General features: G+C 36.3%; 1 protein-coding gene across 1 annotated transcript; it reads left to right on the top strand.

The window, feature by feature from the left end:
- Positions 1-25,915, top strand: TMEM41B (transmembrane protein 41B). The gene is made up of 7 exons (XM_008513868.2): positions 1-941; positions 10,954-11,071; positions 13,578-13,706; positions 20,293-20,386; positions 21,030-21,134; positions 22,314-22,452; positions 24,255-25,915. The coding sequence occupies exons 1-7, from the start codon at positions 821-823 to the stop codon at positions 24,422-24,424; spliced, it is 876 nt and encodes a 291-aa protein (XP_008512090.1). The 5' UTR covers positions 1-820; the 3' UTR covers positions 24,425-25,915.
- Positions 25,916-26,701: the final 786 nt, after the last annotated feature.

The following is a 26,701-nucleotide window of genomic DNA, read 5'->3' as shown; positions in this document are numbered from 1 at the left end:
AGGAGGGGAAGAAATCGCTGCTCAACAAGGCACTTGGGTTTAGCAAGAGGAAAAGCTACATGAGCCGAGCTGGGTTTACTAGCGAGAGGCGCACGGTTTTGCTAAGCGAAAGCATTCGCTTGGGAACAAGAAAATCCCAATTCTAAACCTATTTCTACCACCCTGTGACCTTCACAGGTTATAGCTCCTCCCTGAGCCTTAGTTTCCTGAAACTCGGTAGGTTCGGCTCAGGCTTTATGTTTTCCAACATCTTCAGTCCAAGTATTATCTAACCCCTCCAGACTGGAGACAGCAGCCTGTGGAACTGGTGGACAGAAGAGCCGGGCTGATTCAGCATTTGCTCCGAAACGCCAACTAATCATTTACGGGAACTTCCGGCAGCACACACAAAGGGTTTGAAGTCGCTGGGACGGCACTTCCGGATAATTAAAGCTGCGTATTAGATGTCTGCGTCTTCGAGCCACGCCGCGTGACTCCGGTGCCGCGACTGCGCATGCTTCCCGCTGTCGCGCGGAGGGGCGGGGCCACGAATGGGGCGTGCCGGGGCCCTGACTTGTCTCGCGGTTACTGGGCGGGCGCGAGCGCGCGAGGCTCGGGGGCGGGGCGGGGCGGGGCAGGGCGGAGCGTAGTCCGAGTGGGCGATCTAGGTTTCAGCCTAGCGTCGCTGTGCTTGCGGGGCTGAGGTCGTCTTAGGCGAGGCAGTCGCCCCGGAAGTAGCTCTGGCTGTGGCCAGTGGGTGTTTTAAGGACCCTGCGGCCGAGTTGTTGTTGTCAAGGGGTTGCGGCATCACCCCGCTCCCTCCACCTTCCCTGCTGCAGCCATGGCGAAAGGCAGAGTTGCCGAACGATCGCAGACGGGGGCACTCCATACGACCCCTGCGGGGGAGAAGGCAGCCGGGACTCGGGGTCCCACGGCACCGGGCAGGGGAGACCACCTGAAGGGTGAGTAGACCCGGGAACCAGAGCTGGGGTTGGCCCTGAGGCGGGAGTGTGCCGGAAGGGACTCCGGACGGGAAAGGACCCTAGCCCATCCCAGGGACTTGCCAGGGGAACGGGGGCCTGCTGGCACCCAAGGGCGGGAGCAGAGCGAGTGGGAGACCTGCATTTGGGCCGCTGCCCATCACAAGGCCGGACACTTAGCAGGTGCGTCGTAAATTCTTTTTTAGTTGAATTCAGTCGAAAGAAGGAATAACACTGGCTTGTTGACGCCTAGGGAGATGGTAAGGTTGATAATACTGAGGCTAGGGAGAGCTGGAGGGAACTTTAGCATTCCTTGCTTTATTTTTACAGATGAGGAAACTGAAGCCCAGAGTGGATATATAACTTGCAGAGTCACAAAGCCAGATTAGTAAAGTAGTAGTTGAGAGCAAGCGCTTAACTACGTCCGGGTACCACTTCTAGGTGCCAGGAACACTTGGGTTTGAGTCCCTGCTCTACCACTTACTTATGACTTTGGATTTGTTATCTTTCAAAAGCTAAGTGTCTAAACTGTACCGTGGGGATGATGATAATAATAATAGTATCTACTTAGATTGGTGCGTGGATTAAACAAAATAATTCATGTAAAGGATTTAGTGTTATGCTTGGTTTATATGAAATGAGGGATAAATAATCGTCAGCAATTACTGTTATAGTTAAGATCTCTTATTCTCAAGCTTTTTTTTCCCATTACACCATCCTGACACTTTTCAGGGCTTTAGCTATTTTAAGGAAAAAAGCATACTTAGAAACTAAATACTTTGATTCCATCTTGGCATGGAGTTTTTCATTGCTTCTTAGTAGTTAAAATGAATAAGCTCTTTAAATGCTTTTAAAGCCCATAAAACTTGAAGAAATCCTAGCAAATAGCCATTAAGTTGTCTACAGCTTACACTGATGTGTTCCACCACCAGTGATGGGTAGGAAGAGGGTCTTTTAAGAGGGGCTAGCAACATTGTAACTATAGTCAACAATAAAGTATTGTACACTTAAAAAATATATGTATGGAGATAAAATGTTTAACATTCAGCAGAAATATTTTTTGAATCAAATTTAAGGTATATTAAATTTTAAAAAGAATGTCCAGCAGAGCTTGGTATTTTATTTTCAAATAATTTAAAATGTCTGCAGTCTAATTTGGCTCTGTAAGCTTAATATATTTGGGTATTTTTCCACCTTGTAGACAGTAGAGCCAAATAACTTCAAAAACCCAGAAATGAGTTGTTATCAAAGTATAAATCCACTCTATAGGAACATCGTTTTGAAGATGCTGCTACTGAGAGCGACAGTAATCCAAGGGTTTCCTGAAAAAGTGTTTTCCTAATAGGGCACTCCTAAAGATTGTCATTTGGTTTGCAATGGCAGTCAGTTGTTTTATTACCTTTTTTTTTTTTTTTTACCTAAAGCTGTTCAGAAAATAAAACCTTGAAACTTCCAAAGTGCTTTTACAATTGTTTATTTTGTTATTAGAACAACACATTCAACACAATTATTATTTTTTATTTATTGTATTGAGGTCACATTGGTTTGTAACATTATGTAAATTTCAAGTGCACTTGACTTCAAGTGTATTTTGACTTCTGTATGGACTGCATCATGTTCACCATCAAAAGTCTAGTTGCCATCTGTCACCATACATACATGCTTGTTTATCCCTTTCACCCTCTCCCCACCCCCTTTCTCTATGGTAACCACCAATCTGTTTTCTGTATCTATGTGTTTGTTTATTTTCTACATATGAGTGAAGTCATACGGTAATGTCTTTCTTCATATGGCTTATTTTGCCTAGCATAATACCCTCAAGGTCCATCCATGTTATCGCCAGTTGCACAATTTTGTGTGTTTTTATGGCTGAGTAGTATTCCATAGTATGTACATATACCACATCTTCTTTATCCATTCATCTGTTGATGGGCACTTAGGTTGCTTCCAAGTCGTGGCTATTGTGAATAATGCTGGGGTGAACATAGGAGTGCATATATCTTTTTGAATTAATGTTCTCATGTTCTTTGGATAAATATTCAGGAGTGGAGTGGCTGGATCATATGGTATTTCGATTTTTAATTTTTTGAGAAATCTGCGTACTAGTTTCCATGGTGGCTGTGCCAATTTGCATTCCCACCAGCAGTGTATGAGGATTCCTTTTTCTCCACATCCTCTCCAATGCTTATTTCTTGTCTTTTTAATAATAGCCGTTCTGATGAATGTGAGGTGGTATCTCATTGTAGTTTTGACTTGCATTTCTCTAGTGATTTGTGATGTTGAACATCCTTTCATGTGCCTATTGGCCATCTGTATATCTTCTTTGGAAAAATGCCTGTTTGTATCCTCTACCCTTTTTTTTTTTTAAAGGATTGGCCCTGAGCTAACATCTGTTGCCGGTCTTTTTTGTCTTCTTCTCCCCAATGCCCCCTAGTACATATTCTAGTTGTGTATTCTAGTTGTGGGTCCTTCTAGTTGTGCTATGTGGGATGCTGCCTCAGCATGGCTTGATGAGCCGTGCTAAGTCTGCACCCAGGGTCTGAACCAGTGAAATCCTGGACTGCCAAAGTGGAGTGCATGAACTCAACCACTTGGCCACGGGGCGGGCCCCCTCTGCCCATTTTTGATTGGGTTGTTTGTTTTTTTGTTGTTGAGTTGTATGAGTTCTTTAAATATTTTGGATATTAACCACTTATCAGATATGTGATTTGCAAATATTATCTCCCAGTTGGTGAGTTGTCTTCATTTTCTTCATAGTTTCCTTTGCTGTGCAGAAGTTTTTTAGTTTGATGTAGTCCCATTTGTTTATTTTTTTTCTTTTGCTTCCCTTGCCTGAGGAGATATGATATTCAAAAAGGTACTGCTAAGACCAATGTCAAAGAGAGTACTGCCTATATTTTCTTCTAGGAGTTTTATGGTTCCATGTCTTACATTCAACTCTTTAACCCATTTTGAGCTAATCTTAACAATTATTTTTACGATGCTGTCAAATGACTTCTCTGGACTACAAATCTCTAGGAAGACAGAGGGAGGAGATGCGAAGACATGCCTTCATGGAGAAGTCGGATCTAGATTAGTAGAGAGAAGGGAAGGGGATTCTGGGCAGGGGTAACATTACACTTGAAGGTTAGTGTGAAGCTTTGTGTATGTCAATAAAGAGATTAGCTTGTCAGGAGTAGAAGATTTCTGTTGGCTGTGGAAGATAAGGTTGGCCATGGTCAAAATGGTGTCAGTATAGTGGGTTTTAAATGCTAGGCAAAGGAAGTTTTTTGATCCATCCTGTTTCTTAATAATTCCCAGTTTTTTCTTTTTCTTCTCTGCCTCTCTCTTTCTATTTGTCTGTCTCTCTTTAATTAGTGTTAGGAATTCTCTCTGTGGGCAGAAGATTTTGTTGACCCATTACATGACCCATACTTGCTGCTGGTACTCCGTGGTGATTAGCAGCTATTTAGCAACTGATTTACCGGGTGATGAAAAACAGTTTTTGTTCCTTGCAGGTGGTTTCTTGGCATTCAAAAAAGGGAACGTTTTGGAAAAGAGAGAAAAACTTTAGTAACTCTTGATTGAGAAATACGTAACAATAGAACATTCCTATAAATTCCACGACATTTTAAGTGAATTTGTAGTTTTATTAACTGACACATCCACGTAGCTTTGATAAGTAGTTGTAATTGTGGGTATGTTTGAAATATTTTACACTCTATATGCAGTCTGATACATTTATGGGTTCCTTGCATGACTTTGGTCTCTAGTCTAACATCTGAGCCTTATAGACTGAGGACCACTATGGAGACTTGAGCAAGGCAGTAACACTGCAAGTCTAATTCTTGTGTGATGAGGAAGGGTGAGAGGCAAGAGCTGGAACCACTTAAGAGGGTCTTGACCTAATCTGTGTGCGAGGGTTCATTGGCCGGGGTATTTTCTTTTCTTTTGTGTTGTTTGCCGTGGCTGGTCTGTTTGCTAGCAAGTCATAGAAGTTCCCCATTTTGATTTAAGAGAACTTCTAGGACCGTGTTTTTCAATATATAGATCCTTACCCTTGTGAGTGGTGTGAAATCAATTTGATGGGTGAGGATGAGCTGTTTGAAAAAATGGAACAGAAAATAGAGTGCTTTGCATATAGGAGGGGGTAAGTATTGTTTCTTTGAATTTTATTTTTCAGTTATATAGATTTTGTGTGTACCAGATCATGATATAAAATACATTGCTTATTGTGGAATGCAGCCAAAACTGTTTGAGAAATGCTGTCCTAAAGTTGGTTTTACTGAGTTTAGAAGGCAGTATCGTTTGAATTTGGATAATAAATCCTTCTCAGATGCCTGTTCTAGATCCTGCCTTGCTATTTGGTTTATCAAATACTCTGAGCATCTGCTATGAGCAAGGTACCGGCTTAGAGGACGAAGGCAGCTCCGATTACTGATAACTGGGAACTAAGACAAAAATTGGCTGCTGGATATCAGCCAGAGTATTAGTGTGATATGTTGATGCCAGTCTTAACCCAAATGTTATGTATCAGGATTCTTTTGCCTATAATCAATAGATAACACAATTGAAACCCTTGCTGAAAGGAAGTTTATTGGATCATATAACTAAAAAGTTGGGAGATTAAGTGGGATTCACTGGCTCCATTCTGGAACCAGTGGCTCAATGATATCATCAAGATTGGATTTCTTTCATATCTTGGTTTGCTTACTTGATGTCAGCTTTCCCTTAAGCTTGATTCCTCTTGAAAGTCCAGGTGAGCTAAATCCTTCCTTGATAATTTTGAGAATCTTCTCCCTAGCATTACCAATAAAAGTCTAGATATTCACTCTTGATTAGACTGCCTCAGATCAAATGCTTATCCCTGAACCTATCACTGTTAGCAGAAGGTAATGATAACCTGACTGGCTCAGCCTGATTCATGTTTCACACCTAAAAAAGGGAGTAGGAATGAAGTTAAGTCAGTTTTCCCAAAGACATGGATGGATCTCTATGATGGGTCACTCATGATTTTTCTCTATTTGTGCTCAACCATCTTGGTGTAGGAAAGAAGAAAGGGAACTTGTAGTCTGATTTTGGTTTAGATTAGATAGAAAGAGAGGATAAAGATTCCAATCAAAGTACTGCTTCAGGTGATAGAACGTGAAGTTGCTGGGCATGGAAGGAAGAGAAGTGAAGAGCCAACAAAAGGGAGAAAATGGAGGAGTAAGCTCATGAGAGAATAAAGGTGATCAATGAATGGCATATTGGAATTTAAAATGTCCAGGGTAGAGCGATCTCAGGTGATATGAGAACTTAGTGTACCCCTGGAAGTGGGTGGCTAAAGTGAATAGAAATGAATTTTGATGCTGGATGGAGCATCTAAATGGATGATGAATCTTTTAGGATTATGAAGAAGTTTACTATGAGCTTGGTCTCAGCCTTCGGTGAATGGGGCAAGTGCCTGAAGGTGGTTAGATGGTAGTGAGTGAGGTGTGTAGTTTGAGTGGTAGCCGAGTTGCAGGGCATAACCTTAGAGAATGAGCTTATACAAAATTGGTAGTGGTGTTTCCTTCTGCTACCTACAAACATACTTTCTGTGTGTTTGAGTTTAAGAGTTAATTCTTTGTATTTTATAGTTATGTTAGCTGTTTAAATTTATACTTGATGATACTACCATTTTAGATTATTAATTTTAAAAATTTTGAAATAAAATTTACTTCCAACAGTATTACAGTAGATTCTTGTGACCTTACAAAACGTATTAGAGGCCCTGTAAATTTATGTCCTCAGGAGAGACGGGTCTTTTGCTTCCTGCATGGTAGGATCAAGTAGGTCTAGAAAACACTGAGTGTTGAGAACTAGTGGACTACATGACCAGTAAAAGTCATTCCTGAGATCGTGTAGATGTAAGAAGATTTTGATTTCCAAAAGGTTTTTATATGAAAATAGTAAGAGAAATACGGAGCTACTACAGGGGCATTAAAGTTAAGTTACGGTTCTTCAGGATGGATATATGCATATTAGAAGTTAAAGAAAAGGTACTTGTTAAGGGGGAAGAATTGGGTGAATGGAGAAGAGATAATTCTGAAAGCAAGATCGGGAAGGAAGTGTGTTGGTGTTTAATGCAAAGATAAGGGGAAAGGGACAAGGGAAGATAATTTCGTGAACAGATCTTGAGGTAGAGATTGGGGAGCTCACTAAAGTGTGGAGGCAGTGTCATTGGTTGAGAATAAAAGACGGTAGAATTAGGGGCCAGCCCCGTGGCTGAGTGGTTAAGTTAGCACGCTCTGCTTTGGCGGCCCAGGGTTTCACCAGTTTGAATCCTGGGCACGGACACGGCACTGCTTGTCAAGCCATGCTGAGGCCGCATCCCACATTCCACAAGTAGAAGGACCCATAACTAAAAATACAAACTATGTACCAGGGGGCTTTGGGATAAAAAGGAAAAATAAAATCTTAAAAAAAAAAAAAGAAGGTAGAATTAAAGGCTTGAAGAGACTTGAAATAGCCCTTTTGGAGAGTACTGTAAGAGGATTATTGTTTGCCAGTAATAACCTTAATTGAAGATAGAAAAGTATGTGAACTTGTAGGCCAAGGGAACATGATGATCTGACTTTCTCTAACAGTACCTTTGGTCTGGGAGGAGGTTGGAAAGCAGCTGATGGCATAATTCGGATTGGAATTTAGTATCCTGGAAGATCTGGAGGTTAGTGGAATGTATAAAGTACTGTTGTGGGTAGCTCTACATGCTAAATAACACGTGTCTGATGCAACCAGAAGGATGCACTTTTTTTTTTTTTTAAAGATCGGCACCTGAGCTAACATCTGTTGCCAGTCTTCTTTTTTTTTGTTTTTCCTTCTCCCCAAAGCCCCTCAGTACATGGTTGTATATTCTAGCTGCAGCTCCTTCTGGTTGTGCTATGTGGGACACCACCTCATCATGGCTTGATGAATGGTGCCATGTCTGCGCCCAGGATCCGAACTAGCGAAACCATGGGCCGCCGAAGTGGAGCACATGAACTTAACCACTCGGCTACAGGGCCGGCCCCAGGATGCACATTATAAATATATATGCTGCACATTTAGATGTAGAATTAGCACTAAAACAATATTTTTAACTTCTGTCTCTGTTTGGAACTCTAAATGAATTATGTTCTAGTCTCTGGATTTATGAGAGTTATACTCAAGAAGAATTGTTGAATCATAATAGCCAACACTCTATATGTTTATGTGAAAGAAGGGAGAGCTTCAAAATTGAATGTCGCTTAGTTTTATTGCATTCTTATCGTTGTTTTCTTGTGTTACTGTTCAACACAATGCTTGGAAAAGTTTACCTAATTTTAGAGAGTGAAGAGCTTAGGTAGCAAGTTAAACCCAGAGGTTAATTTTGTTCAGATGTTAATATATTTCATCATCCAACTGTAAGACAAGTAGCAATCAGAGAGATGTGAATTCAAAGAACAGTCAGAGCTGTGTTCTGTAGTCTAGTCGAAGATTGTCTGACACCTTTCTCCCCTCTGACCTCTTACTTAGGACGGGTGAATTAATAATGGGAAAAAAATATATAGTTTAATCTTGGAGCTAGCATGCTAAATGTCTTATTTAATTTTTGATTTAAGAAGACTGTATTACCTGTTGAAGTCTTTAAAAATGTATTTAGCTACAGTACAAGTTAGCAGGCTGTACACTGTTCTCGTCTTTTAGTCTTCAACTGAATTTCTACCTGCTCTGTCAATCTTGCCTGCATCACTCCAGCCCAGTAATCTTGCTTTCTTATAAACTCAAAGCGCCTTTGTACTCTTGCTTGGGAGTCTAGCTAATGAAGGTATCAGTTTCTTAGGAGCAGAGATTGAGCAAAACATTTTGTACCTGATAGATGCTCAGCAGGTAGTCCTAACCAGCTCCACATTTGATTGCAGACCTTGCGTGGTTGAAGTCCTAAAGACAAGTTCCAAGAAAGGGGGGGAAATCAGCCCTTTATTCTTAGCAGTAGTTCTTGTGTCCACAAGTATCTATAGGATGAAAAACAAAAAACCAATGGTTTTGAAGAGTTTAAAAGATACCCATAATATTAAATTATTTGTATTAGTCCTTTTGTACTCTGGATCTGATTCTGGCAGGGAAGTAAGTGAAAAGTGAGGGCTGGGCAAGTTAATTCCAGGTAGATTTAAAAGAAGCATACGTGTGGCCGGCCCCGTGGCCGAGTGGTTAAGTTCTCGCGCTCCGCCTTCGGCAGCCCAGGGTTTCCCCGGTTCGGATCCTGGGTGTGGATGTGGCAACACTCATCAGGCCACGTTGAGGTGGCATCCCACATGCCACAACTAGGAGGACCCACAACTAAAAATATACAACTACGTACTGGGGGGGTTGGGGGAGAAAAAGCATGGGGGACAAAAAAGAAGATTGGCAACAGCTGTTAGCTCAGGTGCAAAGCTTTAAAAAAAAAGTAGCATACCTTTAAGAAGAAATAGGCCTCTGGAAAAATTATACTATTTATGTGTTAACGTGTCTTTACTTTGATCAGCCTGTACCAAACTATGCCAAAAAAACCCCTCAATATTTGTATACTACCCTTATTCCTTTTTCAGTAGAGTACTTCTTTATTTAATACAGTAGGAAAATAGCCATTTGGGCCTTTGAGCACAGTTTGTGTTTAAATAGGTTCTCTATTTGCAAACGAAAACTGCGTTTTTGGTTGAATTGCTTTAAGTGCACACTGATATTTTTATAACTTTTTGCTAATTGCTTCTTTGTTTCTCTTTTCAGGGTGAGTATATATGGTTAATTAAGTCCTCAAGATATGCATTGAATTAGATATCACAATCAGGGCACAGATATGGGCAGTTAAGCGCTTGTTATCATAAGATTCTGCAGAGACATTTTCATATTTGACCCACCTCAGATGTTTAAAGTCTCTGTTTAGTTCTGCGTGCTACTAAAAGGCGTACATACAAATGCATCAGTGAATTAATGAACTAGAGTATTAAGTGGTAGGCATGCCTGGTTTATTACTCCATTGAAAGCATCTTTTGTATTATTTTATGCTCCCATTTCTTCCTGCAGTAAATTTAAAAGTATGATATGAGCAAATAAGTTTCCATTTGTGACTTGGTTTTTGAAGTAAAGTCCTTTTTGAGATTAAGATGAAATATAACAAAGTTAAAATGATAGGGGCTAGTTGGGAGGTGAGGCTGATTAGTGATATGTTTAGATTACAGAAAATTAGAAAAGATAAATGTTTTTACATTTAGTGTTCACATACTAGAACTTGATAAACCTTAATATTATCTTTCAGAAAGCCTGCTTTAACGAACAAGTAAGGATAATTTATACTTAGTATATCAAAGCACTAACCTCAGCAATTTCTTTCAGCAAAAATTATGAGTTGACTGTAAATGGATATTAACATGGAGATATACTTCACACTATTGGGTTGCTTAGGATTTTTTTTAGTAGCTAGTGCAACCTCCTTTGGGCCTCTGTTTACTTAACCTATAAAATAGGTAGAGTAGGGGGCTGGCCTGGTGGCATAGTTAAGTTCACATGCTCCACTTTGGCGACCTGGGGTTCGTGGGTTCAGATCCTGGGAGCAGACCTACGCACTGCTCATCAAGCCATGCTGGAGCATCATCCCACATACAAAATAGTGGAAGATGGGCACAGGTGTTAGTTCAGGGCCACTCTTCCTCAAATGAAAAGAGGAGTTTTATATAGATAGAGAAAATTAAAAGTCAGTGATAGCATTTAGAGCAATGCCTATTTTTCCCCTTTGGCTTATCAGCAAATCAGTGCTACAAATTTTGGTGTTCTGTTTTTCATGCTTCTGAAATGGATATGTCCCCCAAAAGTAATATGCCCGGTTAATAAATGTCAAATACAGTAGTTCTTAAAATTTTATGTTACAGTGTTTTGGGTAAAAGCATGAACAGTTTTTTGGTAGGAAAACCTTTAAGGGAATTGTTTGCTGGCTTGGAATACTATCTTCCTTTGTGTTTATCTTAATTATAGCTTTTTTCTTTCTTTCTTTCAGAAAAAGCCTGTGCAGAAGCTGGGTCAGCAAGAATGTCACTTCTTATATTGGTGTCCATTTTCTTATCTGCAGCTTTTGTTATGTTTTTGGTATATCAAAATTTTCCTCAGCTTAGTGAGTAAGTATACTGAAAGAAACTGAAAATGTCTAGACATTTATAGAGATGAAAGCAGATTAAAAGTTAAACTAATTTTCAGCAACAGAACTGTCACGGTGATTGTGTATCAACTCTCATGGCTTGTGGCAAGTCCATATTGATGCTGCTATTTAAATGCTTCTTTCCAAGTATGCCTCCTGATTTTCTGAGCAGGGTTTTCCTAGCATTGCTTCTCCTATTAAGGCCTCATCTTTCTAATGGCTTTCACAAGTTTTTTTTTAAATATAACCACATTTAGAAATACAATTTTTATATCATGGTCCTGCCTGTGTACGTGTATCCTCCCCCTCCACTTGCATACATGTATGCATATAAAACTAAGTTAAAGTTTCATGAAATGGGTGGTAGTCTTTGATATTTTCTCAACTATTCTATTTATTTTATTTTATTTTTATTTATTTTATTTTTTTAATTAAGATTATAATAGTTTACAGCCTTGTGAAATTTCAGTTGTACATTATTGTTAGTCATGTTGTGGGTACACTACTTCACCCTTTGTGGCCTCCCCCCACCTCCGCCTTTCCTCTGGTAACCACCGATCAGTTCTCCTTGTCTGTATGTTAACTTCCACCTATGAGTGGAGTCATATAGAGTTCATCTTTCTCTGTCTGGCTTATTTCGCTTAACATAATACCCTCTCATTTTATTTTTTAATGCTGGGAGTGACCAAATAAATTTATTTTGCAGTCCATAATAGATATTAACCTGCCGTTTGAAAAACACTGATGCTCTTCTCTGCTTTCCCCCCTTTTCCATCCATTTTCTCCCTTCCCACTTTTCCTTGCAATCAATTTTTGTCTGCTTCTATCTATCCATTTCCTTCCCTACCACATCGCTGTCTCCTAGCTCTTTTTCTCTTCCCTGTTTTGTGGAAATGATATGGGCTGAATAGGTACTTTTCACAGTGAGAGGGACCTTATAAAAGACTTGTATAGCTAGTACACGTCCATAGTTCCTTAATCAAAACCTTGGGGGTGAAATGTGTTTCAGGATTTAGAATTTTTCCATTTTAGAAAGATAACATGGAATAAATATGGTATATTATGGAGTACCTCCAGCAGGATCTGGGGCAGCATCCCATAATCAAATATATTGACATTTTTGCAGAGAAATCTGCATCGTTAAAGATTATAAATAACATTATATAATTGTGGGTTAGTTTTTGCTGACAAATTATAAAGAACTTTTGGTTTTGAGAGTTTTTTTAATTTTAGGCAAGAGATTATGGACCTGAAACATACTTTAAGAGGGCAAAATATCCCAGGGTTATTTAACCACAATAATACCATTCTTGTGTAATCATAGATTGCATAAGGGACTACTAAAATGTGGTTAGACTTTCAACCAGGGCCAGCCTGACGTGCTAATGGATAACTGTGAAATGTGATTTCAAGATATCTGGAAGTTCCTTTTCGTCCATTAACAATTCCTTATCCTTGAAAGTTTATGGTTAAACTTTTTATTTTAATACTTTCGTTTCTTACATTAATGTAAATACCTTTAGGACGATAGCATGCTATATTGTTATGTTAATATTAGTATGGTTGAATTTTAGATCCTTTCTGGTTTTGATCAAGGAGTAAGAAGTAAGAGCTGACTGAAAGCAGGAAAGAATATAGAGTGTAGGTTAAGGTTGTCTTTGCTCCCAGTCTGCTCCAAGAATGATAAGATCACTTGTATATAATAATGTGCTATTATAAATCTTTTATATTCTGCTTATTTCTTTCTGTGTGTGTGTGCATGCATTCATGCACATTCCTATCAAGAATTTTTTTAGTTTTTAAATTTATAAATGGAAAAGCTCATTTTAGTTTACTTGCTGTTTTTATAGCACATAAGCAGCATTTTATCATTGTTGTGCAAGGTCAGTCAAATTTTGTCCTATAAACAAATGGGCGCAATATACATTAAACACAAAGGTGATTATTTGAGGTTTTTATAAGCAAGAAGTCATTCAGTTCCAAACAAAGCACCAAATATAAAGTAAAATTAATAGAAAGAAAAAACTGTTTAAGTTTTTATCTGAGCTTTTCCAGAAAAGATGGGAACTGTAAATTCATTAAAATTCATTAAAATTTTTACTTAATTTCAGTTGTAACTGATTATTGACTTTAGCTTATCATGAGGATTACCCAAAATGATGTTAAATATGTTTTAAATATGTTAATGTCACTGGTTCATTTCTTAATTCAAAATTTACGCTAGTGTTGGAACAAATGCTTTTAACCTTTAGAGTCATCCTGAACTTTCATATCTAGATTACACGTCTCATGAAATTATATTAAAGCATTAAAAAACAAGTAATTTGCAGACTTTTCAACTTAAAGATTGTGAATTTATGCTTAACTTACAGATCAAGGCGTCAAATCATTTTGGATAAAACTTCATGTTTTGAACTTGACTTTGATATTAATTATCTTGGCAAATTTCTGCTTTAAAATTTTTTACTTTAATTTTATTTCTTTAGAGAAGAAAGAGTGAATATGAAGGTTCCCAGAGATATGGATGATGCCAAGGCTCTAGGAAAAGTTTTATCCAAATATAAGGACACCTTTTATGTACAAGTACTTGTAGCTTATTTTGCTACATATATTTTGTATCCTTTTAACTGAAAATGTTTTCTAGTTTTGTTCAAGAAAAAGGTTTTAAAAGATCTGCTGTTCAGTATACATTAATTATTTTTCTTTTTAAAAATTGTTAATGCAGTGTAACAATATTAAATAAAATATTGAAAAATTAGAATGAAAAAAATTCTCACTTTAATCTTATATCTTCAACTCAATTGTTATTTCTGAATGTTTATTACCAATCGTTTTGTATTCTGCTTATTTCACTTATAAACATTTTTCTGTATTATTGAGGATAATTATTTTATTTATCTTATTTAATTTTTATCTTATTGTTTGAATTTAAATAATTATTTTGAATTAATAGTGATCATACAATAAGTTTTAAAAAGTTTCCTTTTGCTTTGAAGATATAATTTGTACTTAATTTATTGCTTTTCTACATGTTGTGTTACGTATGAATCTTTTTGTTCATGATTTTTTCTTCCTTGTAATTGTCTTCTTTGTAAAAAATCCTGAGGATAATTAGTCAAAGGAATTTTTTTATAGTTCTTAGTATGTATTTCTTTGTTTTATATAAATATATGTTATATTTTAACTAGTCAGGAAAATAACTTTATTCTTTCTATCTATTTTCAAACTGCTTGTGCTACTGGTGATTAATCTTCCAATTTGTGGACTTTAATTTCTGGCTTTTGTATCTTTTATTCTAATCCAACCTATTTTTCAAATCTTTGTTAATGAAAGACATTGTCTCTTGATGTTGTGAAGGTAATCATCCTTTTTAAACCAGCTCTTATTTTGAAAAGGCAAATGAGTTACTTTGTTAATTCTCTCAAACTATTTCCACTCTGGCTTCCTGTTTTATCTCCTGAATTTCTTCTGGTGTGTTGGATTTTTCAAGTGAAACTTTTTCTAGTAAAATTGAATAGCATTTTTTAACTTGGATTTATATTGGATTAGATATTGTATATTTAACATATATATGTGTTCTTCCAGTTACCTCTTTATGCGAATGTTTTGAGTATGTACTTAGACACACTGGACCAATTACTCTTAGCATAAGCAACTTCATGACAAGTACCTTTACAAAAGCTTTTGCTGCTCATACAAACATTACTCCTTGACCCACCTGGTGAGGATACATTTTTATTTAGGTAATGTGCTCTACGTAAGCACTTTGTCATTATCCTCTCTATTTATCATTAGAAACATTGAAATTTGGGGAAAATTTAGAGAATAATTATTATGCTCCTATCTTTGATGGGTCATTTGGGGCAGCTATTCGTGAAATAATTTAATTGTTTGTAAAGTGTTTTGAGAACTCTGTAACTGCTGCCTTTTCTTACTAATTCCATTTTGTCACCCATCTGTGAAAACCATAGTGTTAGGCTTATAGGTTATTTTGCCTTTATAAACTTCAACAGTGAGTTAAAATATTTTCCCCAAATAAGGAACAAATTTGGTTCATCCCTTTCATTTGGCTTCTATAACGTTTTTGTAAACATTTTGTGAACAAGGCATATGGTTTCTATTTACTTTGCAAAGTCCTCTTTTTTGCCCCATTTTGCACCCCCAACTTTGGGAGGGAAACATGGCTGAGGGATAAAGGGGATGCCCACCCATAGGGCTTAGCCAGTTAGCATAAATGAATCTTGACCATCTGTGGGGTAAGAAATGCTGTAGCCTAGTTGTCTTAATGTCCATATGCAGATTAGTAGAAAAGAATAAACTGCCCTATAGAAAGTGAATTGAAAGTATAGGAATGGGTTTATTATTACAAAGTACATTTGGTTTAAAATTTTTAATTTTAAATAAATTATTGGTTAATATTATTGTCAATTCAGCAGGTTTTGTTGCATATTGTTAGTTTGCTTAATAGGTAATTGTAGTGATTGCACATTTCAGATTTTTTTATAACATAATTTGTTAAATACATTTTTTAAATAATTTTCTCTTTACACTTTTGAATCTCAGTGAACAAAAGAGAAAGACTTTATCTTAGAGCATATATCTCTATGCTGTACTTATATACATGTATATGTATATATACGTGTACATGTATATAATACAGTGCTGATCAACAGAAATATAATGTGAACCACTTGTAATTTTTAAATTTTCTTTGGCTCATTAGAAAAAGTGAAAAGAAACACCTAAAATTAATTTTAATAAAACAGTTTACTTGAACGAGTATATCAAAAATATTATCATTTCAACATGCAATCAACATAAAAATTATTAATGAGATATTTTACATTCTTTTTTTCATGCTAAGTTTTTGAAAAGTATGTTTTTTACACCCATAGCACATCTCAATTCAGTCTGGGTGCATTTCCTTGTCTCCATAGCCGCCTGTGGCTAGTGGCCACTGTTCCAAAGTGTGGGACTAGTACCTTCATTGGTAATGCCTAACTTCAAACTCCTATATATAAATTACTTTTTACATTACAGTTACTTATTTTAACCCTAGCATTCATTCATTTAACCAGTTTTTTTAAAGTACTAATTATATGCTAAGTACGAATCTAGTGTTGTGAGCATTCAAAAGCAGAACTGTTTCTGTCTGAAATAATGGGGAATTATGGGTAGAGATACAGCACGGTCATTTTGGACAGAGCAATCCCAGAGCAGAGCTTACAAAGCACAGGGCATAGTTAGAAAGTGATCAGTAGTCAAGTTTAGTTGGAGTGTAAGGCATGAGAAGGGAAAGATTGAGAAGTAAGTTTAGGAAGGTAGGCTAGACACTGCATGCAGATTATAGAAGACTGAGTACCAGGCTAAGGAATTTAGAATATTCATTTGATATTGGGTAGTCACTGAGGACTTTTAAGCTGTGGATGATGTTAAAAGTGTCACCATCATCTCGTTTGTTTCCCTGAGGCTAAAAATCTTAGAGTAACTTAAAATTTTCTTTTATTATGGAAAATTTAAAACATACACAAAAGTAGAGAAAATCATATAATGAACTCCTTCGTACCCATCACCCAGCTTCAAAAATTATGAATATTATGCCAAGCTTGTTCTTGGAAGTTATCTTTGACTTTGTATTTTTGGCCTTTTAGAGAAAAAAAGACTAGGTAGAGGACCATGTTTAGAGTAGGGAAAGGAAGATAACGTTTACTTTGATTTAGGATATGCTCAGTTTTAAATATTCAGATAGAGGTATCTATACCCAAATGTCAATCAATAGGGGACTGGTTGAATAAACCATGGTAAATCTAAACATGGAAGTACTATATAGCTGTTAAAAAGAATGAGAAGTATCTCTCTATGCAGTTAACACATTACCTCCAGGATATATTGTTAATTGAAAGGAGCAGGTGCAAAATAGTCTAAGGATGCTATGTTTTATCTAAGAAGAGGAGAATATGAGTACACAGGTAAACATACAGGTATTTTGTTATATTTTTTAAAAGAAAGGATATCTTTAAAAAACCGATACAAATGTTTACCTATGGGGAGAGAGATGAAACAAGGGTGGAAGTGAAACTTCTCTAAATATACTTCAATGTGTACATTTGACTTTAGAACCAAGTAAATATTTCACAAAATTATAAAACCGATTAAATCAAACTGAAGAAACAGGAATTTTAAAAATCTAAAGCAACCTCACACCTATTAGTATGGTTTCTATCAAAGAAACAGAAAATAAGTGTTGACAAGGATCTGGAGAAATTAAAACCTGTGAGCCCTGTTGATGGTAATGTAAAATGGCGCAGCCGTTGTGGAAAACAGTATGATGTTTCCTCAAAAAATTAAAAGTAGAATTATCGTATGATTTAGCAGTCCCACTTCAGGGTACATACCCAAAAGAATCGAAAGGAGGGTCTTAAAGAGATATTTGCACACGCATGTTCATAGCGGCATTATTCGCAATAGTCAGTAGGTGGAAGCGACCCAGGTGCCCTTTAACAGATGAATGGATAAACAAAAGTAGTACATACGTATGATGGAGTGTTACTTAGCCTTAAAAAGGAACGAACTTCTGACACATGCTACAACATGGGCGAACCTTGAGGACATTATGCTAAGCAAGATTAGCCGGTCACAAAAAGATACGCTGTGTGATTCCACTTTCATGAAGTACATAGAATAGTCCAATTCATAGAGAATGAACGTAGAAGGATGGTTGTCAGGGGCTGAGGGAGGAGCGAAGGGGGAGTGTTGTTGAATGAGTGTAGAGGTTCAGTTTTGCAAGATGAAAGGACTTCTGGAGGTTGTTGCATAACTGTGAAAGAACTTAATGCTACTGAACTGTACAGTTAAAAATGGCTAAAAGGGTAAATTTTATGTTATATTTTACCAAAATTTTTGAAAATTAAAAAAAATCTAAAGCAAAATTAAACAATGAATTTAACAGTATATTGAGTTTGTCAGGATTTGACTATCTAGAGGAATTATTTCAAATTGTCTCCTTGAAAATAGTAATTTGACTATGCATCCCTCCTGGGATAAATCTTAAGGACAAAAAAGATTTGAAAGAAATCTTAAACTATTTTCAGTTATTATATTGCTATGAAGTTTTTAAATGTGTAAAAAATGTTTTAGAATAATACCAATGTATATATTTTATATAGTATATATTTAATAGTATGTAAAGCAAATAGTTAATTATGTTTATAACATTAAGAACCAAGATTTTTAAGTGTAAGGGAAAAGAAATGCAAATCTAAACAGAGCTGGAAAGTTAAGCTCAAATTCCATTCCCAAGCAGAGAGAAGAATGGCTTTGTTAACACTTACTACAAGCTAACAGACAGAGGAACGAATTAAATCACTCAAAGGGATACAATAGGCACAATTCAAAAAGTGGTGAATTTTACCAATGACTTGGTTTCTTCAACAAATAAATTGCAAGGAAAAAAAGGAACCTGTACTTCAGTGATATAATGAGCAAATACCACGTGTGGACCTTATTTTGATCCTGATTTGTATAAACCAGCTATCTAAGAAAAAAATTATGAGGCATTTGGGAAATGTGAACACAGACTAAATAGATATTTATGATAGTAAGGAATTATAGTTAATTAATGTCTTGATGTGTGACAATGGTATTATGTTAAAAAGAAAAGGAATCCTTATCTTTTTAAAGGTATTAAAGTAGTTGCACATGAAATGATATGTGTGGGATTCGCTTCAAAATAATCCAGTGTAGGGGGTATAGATGAAACAAGATTGGTTGTATGTTAATTGTTGAAGCTGTGTATGGGTATCTAGGGCATCATGATAGCAGTTTCTCTCCTTTCATAGGTGTTTAGAACCTTATTTGAAAAGTTTCAAAGAGCCCTGAAATAATCAAAATTTATTTTTAATTAATTTTTTTTTAATGGAGGCACCCAGTAGACAGATGGAAATTTTGAGACTGGTATTTGATTGGAAAAGTTGAATCAGAGATAGAGAATTCAGAGTTATCAGTATATATGGCCATTTACTTGAAGCCGTATATACTTCTGTATACATGGAAATTGCTGAATTTATCAAAGGAGAGGTAGAGGAGCGTGTGGCTAACAGCGCCTTAGAGAAACCCCAGAGTTGAGGGTGAGGAGAAGAAAAAAACTAGAGAAAGAATGATGTGTAATGTAGAAGAAAAGTACAGTTCACTGGAGCTGAGTTTCACACCAGAGGATGTCTAATCCTGTGCAGCTGTCACTAAAAAATGACTGCTGAGAACAAGTCAGAACTCTTGGCTAGGAAGAAGTTTCAGTGGAGTGATGGGTGGGTAAGTCAGGTTGCATATCTTGGTCAAGGAAAGCCTCGGTTTTCTTTAGTTTATAGGCATCTGAATGGGTTTGTCCAGGAGGGATCCTGTGAAAGAGCAAGAAGTTGAGGATGAAAGAATCCAAGAGGAAGAAAGAGGAGATTGACAGGAAAACATGAGCAAAGTGGGAACTAGAGAAAAACAGAGAGGGAGAACGGGTGAAGATAGAGATTTTAAAGTAGAAAGGAGAGATGTTGAGGGAATTCACTCAGTTGGACTGACTCGTAAGTAAATCATGTTGGGGCAAAAAGGGGTCCAGGCCAAAACTGGGAACTAGAGGAAAGTAGAAAAAAGCATAATTGTGTTTTAATAAGATTTGTGATTTTTACTATATTTTGCAACCCCTGTCCTTTTTTTAATGAGTAGTGAATTGAGGTAAATGTGCATACGTTAGGAATAAGTAATTATTATAGCCTCTATTTACCTAGATTTCCACAGAAACCATGTTTCCTGAAAACATCTGGGGTTAAATCCTATGCATTAGAGAAGTATATTGTTTAAAAGACGACTGAAGACCTTTTTCGTTCTCTTTTTTCTTTCTCTTTTCTTCTCCGCTTCCCCCCCGAAACTGCCCAGTTCCTATCTATCCTGGTACATGTTTTCCTTTAGTAACACTCTTATTAGCATTGTATTTATGATAATGTTAGTAAATGGTCAACTTAAAAGTGGTACAACTGAAGGGTCATGTCTTTTAAACTTTTGGATATAATTTTACTATATTTTTAAATACTGGAATATGGATATAATCTTATTAACTTGATAACTTCTGTATTGATGCTTTTTTCTGAAATGTTGGATTTGTCTTTTAAAAATTCCGTTTAATTATGTTTTAATCCTTAACTTAGAAGTTAACAGCTTGCAAACATTTGCTATTCCAGGCTCTATATTTCTCAGTATACTCTCAGGGTTTCTTTATCCCTTTCCACTAGCCTTATTTCTTGTTTGTTTGGTAAGTATATAAAGCGAAATTGGGAGACTAGGAAAAAAGTGGCTTTAGGTAGATGATGAGGATGATGATGGCATCCTAGCCCCAGTAGTCTATGTAAGCGTAAGCTCATTGGTTTTAAGTGGCATTTAATGTTGAAGTATATCTGAGTCCCTCCATAAGGAGATATGATAGTTTTTTCCCTAGAACAAGGGTATCGGAGACTTAATTGCATTTATAGGCTCTGTTTTAGCCTTTCCTTCCTATTGTATTTTGCAATTCAAGTAGTCCAAGAGTGTTGGTGGGCACGAGAGGAGTTAAGTCCTGCGGCTGGGGGTGGTGTTTTCAAGCACAGCAATTGAAAGAAAAAAAAATTGGCTCTTGAAGTTTTATTCTTAGGCTAAAGGCTAACACTAACTGTTTGGATATAGTTGGTAGGTTCAGTGACAAGTGCCAGTTTGTTTTAGCTGGTCTGATTTTAGTTATAATTTGGTCTGACCGAGGACTAGATCAGATGGGTTCTTGTTCTCTGCACAAGAGTTGTCGTGCAGAGTAATCCCCATACAGCGAAAGCAGTAAACTAGTTGAGCTTTGCCTTAGGTGAATATATCCATGTGAATGAGATGAAAAAAATACAAAATGCTTATGGCTTCTTGATATTTTCTAGTGTTCTGGACTCGGTGCCTCATTCTGCTATATGCTCTCCTATTTAGTTGGGAGGCCAGTTGTATACAAATACCTAACAGAGAAAGCAGTAAAATGGTCACAGCAGGTAAACATGTGTTTTTCAATTATTTAATGTAATTCTTTGGCTAATTGGGAGGTCAGTGTGTAGTCCCTATGTAAATTAACTCAGACTCAGGGCTTTAATAAAAATGATCTTTTGACCAAAATAAAATCAAGTGGTAGGCAAATAATGAATTTTAATCATTCCAAATATGAAGTTTTTGTACCTGTAATGGTCATTTTAATTCTTCATTCCTAGTAAGTTCAGTCAGAGCAGAGAAGTCAAAGTGTTGATGTAAAGGCATCCACGTATTTAGACACGTCAGCTATTTTGCGTTGATGCCGTGTGCTGTCAGTGGGTCACTGAAACGCTTGTATCGGCCAGCTCCTTTACTGCATTTCATCAGTGGGAACAACTGTTGTCTTCAGTCAGGATCTCCGCAAAGACTGGCAATGAGAAACATAAGCACTTACACAGAGAGGTCTAACAGTATTGCTAAGAAAATCATACTTTTATTAAAAATCAGAAGAAACAGACTTAAATCCCGGAGGAATTTTAGAAATCATCCTTCTTTACCCCTTTGTTTTACAGATTAGGAAATTAAGAGAAACTAAGCATTTTGCCCAAAATCACAATAATTCTTTGTAAAGCAACATGTAGGGAGTATAAACTGTAGTCAGTGCTTTTATTTGATTGGCTAAATATTTCCATATACTTGTTTAATGTCATTTGTCAATAATGAATGTGTTCACTCATATGATGTATATTGTAATAACATAAAATAAAGATTATCTGAATTTTTTTTAATTGAAGGCTAGATTTATTGATGTGCTGTACTAGTTCTTTACATTGTAGGAAATCAAAGACATTGAAAAGTTGGTCACTTGATGTGTATCTTATATCTAGTTATAAGTTTAATTTTGCCAGTTTAGGTTTAAAATGTGGTTGAGCCATATTACCTAGGCTGATTCAGAACCATCTGTAGTGGTGTGACATTTAGCTATGAGCACAATTTTAAAAACTCTCATCTCATGTTATTTAGCTCTGGTAATGAGTAATTTGATAAGTAGTTCATGGTCATTTTCGAGCTCTGTTTTGATCATTTGTGTTGGATAAACTCTAAACTATTGGGGATGAGAATTTGAAATAAGATATTTTATATTAAGCAACTCATTTTCAAGATCAGCCTTATCTTGATCCTGATTTGTTTCTTTCTTATGACAGGTTGAACGTCATAGGGAACATCTCATTAACTACATTATATTTTTGAGAATAACACCGTTTCTGCCTAATTGGTTTATTAATATTACATCTCCTGTGATAAACGTGCCGTTGAAAGTCTTTTTTATTGGCACTTTTCTAGGTAAGGCCACTGGTTCACACTGTGTTAGACCTCCTTGTGTACATCTCTAACAGTGTCCAGCTGGGCTGGATTTCATGCTCTTTGCAGACATGCCAGCACCATATATAACTTTGGGGCATAGAGTCTGGCTTATGTAAGTAGATGCTGGGAAATGTTTGCTCACTTGTATCGATTTAAATATTTTTGTGTTACTTCTTTTAAAGAAGAGCACATTCTACTGGATCTTTTTTTAATCATACAGGATTAAGCAGGACTTTTAAGCTCCGTTCTCTCACTCAGTGGAGAGAAAAAAAAATTAAGGTGCCTTTTTTGAGTAATTTTCTCCCTTGTCTTCTAATCACATACTGAAATATTGAACTTTAATTTTCAGTGAAGAATTGATCCTGGTTTTTTTTTTTTATTGACCTCAATTATTTTTAATGAGCATTACCAAGAGTATGGGGAAGGCAAGGATCAACAAAAGGTTCTTGCTTTCAAGGAGCTGCCACTTAATTTTGAAATTAATCAGTGGACATAAAGATTCACTTACATATTTTGTGAAGTCAGGTGGTTCTTTACTAAGAGGACTCTACTTTTCTTTCAAATTTAAGTTGAATTGTTTTGTCGTTAGTGCCATTGAGTTGATTCCAGCTCCTAGTGACCCTGTGTACAGCAGGGCTGAACTCTGCCCTGTCTTTTTGCACCATCCTCTCACCGTCTTTGCAGAAGTGGGTGGCCAGGTCCTTCTTCCTAGTCTGTCTAGTCTAGAAGCTCTGCTGAAACCTCTCCACCATAGGTGACCGTGTTGGTATTTGAAATACTTGGTAGCATAGCTTTCGGCATCACAGCAACACACAGCTGCCACAGTATGACAGATGGGTGATGAGGTTCCCTGTCTGGGAAACGAACCTAGGCTGCAGAAGTGAGAGCGCCGAATCTTGACCACTAGGCCATCAGGGCTGGCTGTTGAAGTGTTTAAAGACCAACAAAATGAGCATGTTCCTCATGTATTGAGTGTCTGTTAAATTAAAGCCTAAGTTAATACTTAGGAGAATGGACCTTTTGGAAAGAATAATAAAAATCAATTTTTGATTGCTCCTTTTTAAAAACTTCATTGACAAACTTAAAAATCTTAGCAGGGGTAATTGTGGAATTTATAAAATGATGTTACGTTCATGGAATCAGAAGAGAATTTTTGTCCCTATCTCCTTATTTTACAAGTTGAAATACCTAAAGATTTAGTTAACTTCAGCTTTGGCTAAAGTAACTTTTCCAGTTTGTTTTGCTTTTTAACAGAATGTGATTGTTCTGCCTATGCTCTTGTATAAACTGCTCTTTTTACTCGTGTTTTGAGTATCTTTCTATTTCTGATATCTCCTACCACTTCATTTTTATTTTAAGTATATCCTATTAAAGATGAATGACAGTTCACTTAATCTTATTTTTGAACATTGAGATTGTTTCCAGATTTTTAGTATTACGATGCTTTGATGAACATTCTCAAGACTAAATTTTTGCTCATATACATTAGTGTTTCCTAAAATTGAAATTGCTAGATCAGAGCACGTTCTTATTTTTAAGGTTGCTGACAAATTTTGTAAAATTATTTTCTGGAAGCTTTTCTTGGGTTTTTTAATTGATTATCATTAAGAGGTGATTATGAAAGTTTGAATTCTTTATATTTCAACTTGAGGGGCTTTAAATTAAAATTTTTCAAAATGGAGATTGTTATATTCTTGCAAGAAATCTTATGTACACTGAAAACTTTAATTTTAAAAAATAATTGATTGTTTTTGCTCTGGTTTTTTTTCCTTTTATTTTAGGTGTCGCACCTCCCTCTTTTGTAGCAATTAAGGCGGGAACAACACTGTACCAGCTCACAACAGCAGGGGAGGCTGTTTCCTGGAACTCAGTATTTGTTCTCATGATTTTGGCTCTGCTTTCTATTCTGCCAGCCATCTTCCAGAAAAAACTAAAGCAGAAATTTGAGTGAAAAATCATCTGGGTTTTAGATTTCCTATCATCATCATCATCTCAGGACTGGCAGGTTTATGTGTTAAAATCACCTCTGTAATTGAAACAAGGAATTTGTAAAATAAAGTTTACTATCATACAGTTAAAATAATATATTTAAGTGGGAAGGGAGAGAAGAAAGCAAAAATGGAAGTAGATGTACTATGAAGAGTGCTGTCAGTAGTTATGATAGACATCTCTTAAATTACTATTCTAAGGGTAGCTATCCATAATTAGTAGCAGTATAGTAGGAAGTTCTTGACCCAGCTGATTCATTCAATTTAATATCTTTCATGAACTGGCTATACATACTTACCCTTGACTTGATCATTTAATATTTTTCTCTCTTATCCTTTACTAATAGCTAAAATAGAAAAAGCAAATACAAAATACAAAAGCAAAGATTCTAGATATTTAAAAATAGTGTTGCTGTTCTGGCTAATGTTAGCCTCCTTTCAGAGCATAAACTTGAAAACTAAAGCTCTAAAGAGATTTACATTTCTTTTCCCTTTTTACCTTTGAGGTAAGGGATTTGTTTAGAAGTTCATCTCAGTGGACGACTGAATTTGGAAAGGATATCAAGTTATATCTACTTTGTGAATTCTATTTTTGTTTTTTTCTGTCCTAGATTATCATGGATTAGTCTGAAATTTAAAATTCTGACCAGTCTATTTTCATTTTTTCTTCTAGCTTTCACAATGCTTCCACTGTGCGTATACAAAATGGCGATTACATGATAAATGTATCATACTGGTGTTGATAATTTATATTCAGATAATATTTTGTTACATAGTTTCCTTTTATCTCAAAAGGGGATCAAAAAAGCAAACATTCAAAGTATGCAGTTTTTAGATGTTAGAGTGATTATATGACTTTATATTTTGAAACAGAAGCAGTGGCAGGGTAACACTTAAGTGGTTAAATGTAGTTTATTTGTTCCAATGACTGTAAAATGTACCTCATTTATTTATTAATCTGGTCATTAAAGTATGTATTATGTAATTATCCTTTTTATGCATGATACGCTTATAAGAATGCCTTGTTTCGTTTCTATTGATGGCCTTTTGGTTTGGGGCTGGTTTTGATTAATGCAGTTTCCCAATTTAGTGTTTTTACTTTTTATAACTCAAAGTAAAGTTAACTTCTCACATGATAACTGCTATATTTAAACAGTCCTGGAAAAACTAATCAGCTTTTTGCTTCTTGCTTAATGGTAATCCCCTTGATTCCTTGATTCCAGGACACAGCTGATCTAAAGTAAAGTACTCTGTCGGTTTTACCTTCACCAAGACTGTCAAGTTGAAAAGTACTTTACCTGTGGGAGAAATCCTGTTGTGAGAAGTGTGATCATCCTCAAAGCCTGTTTCTACTACATAATGTGGACTGATTATTTTTTCTATCACAGTATTAACAAATGGATTTATTGTAAATACAAAGAAAATATATTAATTAATATACTATTCTTATGTCACTTTGCCTTTTGTGTGAAATTATTTATTGTTATTTCTAGCAAGGTTTTCTTCTTTTCTTATTGACCAGAGGCTGAGTGATAAAGCTTTTGTTATTTTTACAGTTGAACTTACAACATAGCCTTTTTGGACACAGTTCACTAAATATTGCTATATAAAATGTAATTGAGTAAATTTTTATCAAACTTTTAAAAATCAAAGTAAGAGTGTGGACTCAGAAGAAGCCTCACTGTTACTCCAGTGTGTATATATTGTACTTACTCTGTTCTCAGAGTATTTTCCCTGTCTTTATCATTGATTCTTTCCCTTTCCTGATTATTTTTTCTGTTAGAAAACTGTAACTGCCACTTAAGGTGGGATATCTTTTCTTCTCCCAAGAGAATAGCCAGTCTTTCCAGATTCATCATCATTGACTGTCAAGAAAGAACCCTTCAGGCTGTACCCTAAATGCAGTTGGCGGCCTGTATTGACGGGGATCCGCAGACTTGGCCTGATGCCAGATCTGGAGTCAAGCTTCAGCCACATCTTGGAAAGAAGTACATAGTAATAACTACAAGAGGGTACAGATGTGTAGTGGGGAGGTGAGCAAGCCACCTAGGGAGTTGACACACTGACTGAGACATTCCCCTCTTAGTTAAAGGCCTCTCTCAGGAGCGCCATTACTTTGAGTGTAATATTTCTAAGACACTTAATAAATGCAAACTGAGAGGTAATAATAAATTGTACTGAAAAAACTTAAATGTACTATTTGGGATTTATTTCACCCTTCACTTTTTTTTTTAATTTAT

The sequence above is a fragment of the Equus przewalskii genome, chromosome 6 (genome assembly GCF_037783145.1).
Source record: "Equus przewalskii isolate Varuska chromosome 6, EquPr2, whole genome shotgun sequence".
In the NCBI taxonomy this organism is placed as follows: Eukaryota; Metazoa; Chordata; class Mammalia; order Perissodactyla; family Equidae; genus Equus; species Equus przewalskii.
Note: the sequence above shows the minus strand (reverse complement) of the source record. Positions and strands in the feature narration are given on the sequence as shown.

What these genes read in the sequence shown, in the direction of transcription:
- TMEM41B (XM_008513868.2), top strand. Translation starts at nt 821, where the DNA reads ATGGCGAAAGGCAGAGTTGCCGAACGATCGCAGACGGGGGCACTCCAT. An exon ending in CAGTAAAATGGTCACAGCAG is followed by an intron (nt 21,135 to 22,313) that starts GTAAACATGTGT and finishes TTCTTATGACAG; the next exon opens with GTTGAACGTCATAGGGAACA. An exon ending in TTTTATTGGCACTTTTCTAG is followed by an intron (nt 22,453 to 24,254) that starts GTAAGGCCACTG and finishes CTTTTATTTTAG; the next exon opens with GTGTCGCACCTCCCTCTTTT.